This window comes from Drosophila simulans, unplaced genomic scaffold (assembly GCF_016746395.2).
Source record: "Drosophila simulans strain w501 unplaced genomic scaffold, Prin_Dsim_3.1 Segkk87_quiver_pilon, whole genome shotgun sequence".
In the NCBI taxonomy this organism is placed as follows: Eukaryota; Metazoa; Arthropoda; class Insecta; order Diptera; family Drosophilidae; genus Drosophila; species Drosophila simulans.
The window spans coordinates 973,099-975,019 of NW_025416883.1; the positions used below are offsets into that span (position 1 = coordinate 973,099).

Here is a 1,921-nt window from a genome sequence, read left to right on the forward strand (position 1 = left end):
GAAGTGGCAAATTGGCGGGACAGACAGCCGAAATGCAGAGCCCAAGCTTAACGTAGGTAGATAACAAAAAGAACAAGGAATGAGCGCCGTTCAGATAAATGCGTGCGAGAACAGCGGTTTGCACTATGGGCATCGCAAATGATATCACTGACTAATTCGGCTTACAATATTAAAGAGTATGAGATTAGTCTACTGCACAGTTTTGGCGGCTGCATGACCCAACATGCATGACCTTTCCGTTGGAAGCTTGGATTCCAACAGAGTCCTCATGGGGAAGCAGACACAGCTTGTTCACTGCCCGCCTTATTACTCCAGACGCGGTCCTCAATTCTGCAACTCGAGCGACGCCGTCTCTGTCAGGAATCAACTGCATGACTCTCGCCAAAGGCCATCTCATTGGGGGTAGATTCTCGTCCTTAACAAGAACGACGTTGTCCACGGCTACGCCAGGTTTTAAGGTGCGCCACTTGGAGCGCTGCTGGAGCAACGTCAAGTATTCTTCCTTCCGTCGCGACCAAATTATATGCTGAAGAAAGGAGATGCGCTGCCAAGAGTCAAGCCGATTATAGTTTAGGCCCGTTATATCTGGCTCGTCAAACGACGAAGGCGGACCACCATTGGTGGTCGGAAGGGTTCTCTGAAATGGGAACCACAGCGCGGTAGAAATGATGTTTGGCCGTTTTCACCGCTGCTTCCCAAAGTCCACCGAAATGGGGCGACCGTGGAGGGATGAACCGCCAGTAAATCGTCTCCGAAAGGCAAAAATTCTGAACGGAGCCTTAATGCTCGCTGCTGAGAAATAACCTTCGAAGTTCCAGAAGTTCATTTTTGGCGCCGACAAAGTTGGTGGCGTTGTCTGACCAAATTTGCTTCGGCGTCCGCCGGATGCATATGAACCTCTTGAGTCCGCACAGAAACGCAACTGTCGAGAGATCCTTGATCAGCTCCAGGTGCAGTGCCTTGGTTGCAAAGCATATAAATACGCAGACGTAGCATTTAACCGCGGGTTTGTTGCGAGTATCCGACTTGTGAAAGAAGGGTCCACAGAAGTCTATACCAGCAACCTCAAAAGCGTGAGATCCTTCCAAGCGCTCCTTGGGAAGGTCCGCCATTATGTGCTCTGTCAGCCGCGGCTTAATCCGAAAACATCTGATGCACCTGTTCACGGCCTTAGTAACCGTCTTCCTCCCCCCAATAGGCCAATATTGGGATCGAATTGCACCCAGAAGAGCTCGAGGTCCGGCATGAAGATTGCTTTCATGGTAATGCGAGATAATTGCTAGAGTCACCGGATGGGACCTTGGAAGGATTTTCGGGTGGCGGCCATCAAATTCCAATGACGAATTCCGGAGGCGACCGCCTACTCTAAGAAGTCCAAATTGATCCAGGAACGGCAAGAGCGATGATATGGGACTAGACGAGGAAACTCTTCCCAGCGTTTTATGGGACTGCAGGTCCTCCCATAAATGCGCGCGCTGCACCAACCGCAGCATCATATGAGTACCCTCTTGAATGTGTGCGACGGTGAGCCCAGGATGACGAATTCCATTACAAAATTTGTAAATGTATGCAAACACTCGTTGCAGTGAGGGGTAAGAATTTGCAAATTTGGAGCTAGCAATTACATCCACGTACGGCGACTTTACGATGAACACACTTCGACGAAGCTCAACCGGTTTGTCAGGACAAACAGCTGTTGGCCAATCTCTTTCAGGCTCCGTAAGATAGGCGGGTCCATGCGACCAGAGTGACGATTCGCTAAGCTCAGACGGCAGGGATCCTCTGGATAAGATGTCAGCCGGATTTAACGCTGTTGGAACATAACGCCAAGCCGTGACATCTGTCAGCTCCTGAATGGCAGCAACTCTATTTGCCACAAATATGTTGAACCTGCCGGGCTCATCTCGGATCCAGGAAAGTT

The 1,921-nt window shown here is 50.3% G+C and overlaps 1 protein-coding gene across 1 annotated transcript; it reads right to left on the reverse strand.

Moving 5' to 3' along the window:
- Positions 1–779: 779 nt before the first annotated feature.
- LOC123327444 lies at positions 780–1,496 on the reverse strand. Its single transcript, XM_044923865.1, has one exon. It carries the CDS (start codon positions 1,494–1,496, stop codon positions 780–782), a length of 717 nt encoding a protein of 238 aa, XP_044779800.1.
- Positions 1,497–1,921: the final 425 nt, after the last annotated feature.

Bases quoted from the DNA above. Each gene is read 5' to 3' on its own strand.
- LOC123327444 (XM_044923865.1), bottom strand. From the start codon at position 1,496: ATGATGCTGCGGTTGGTGCAGCGCGCGCATTTATGGGAGGACCTGCAG.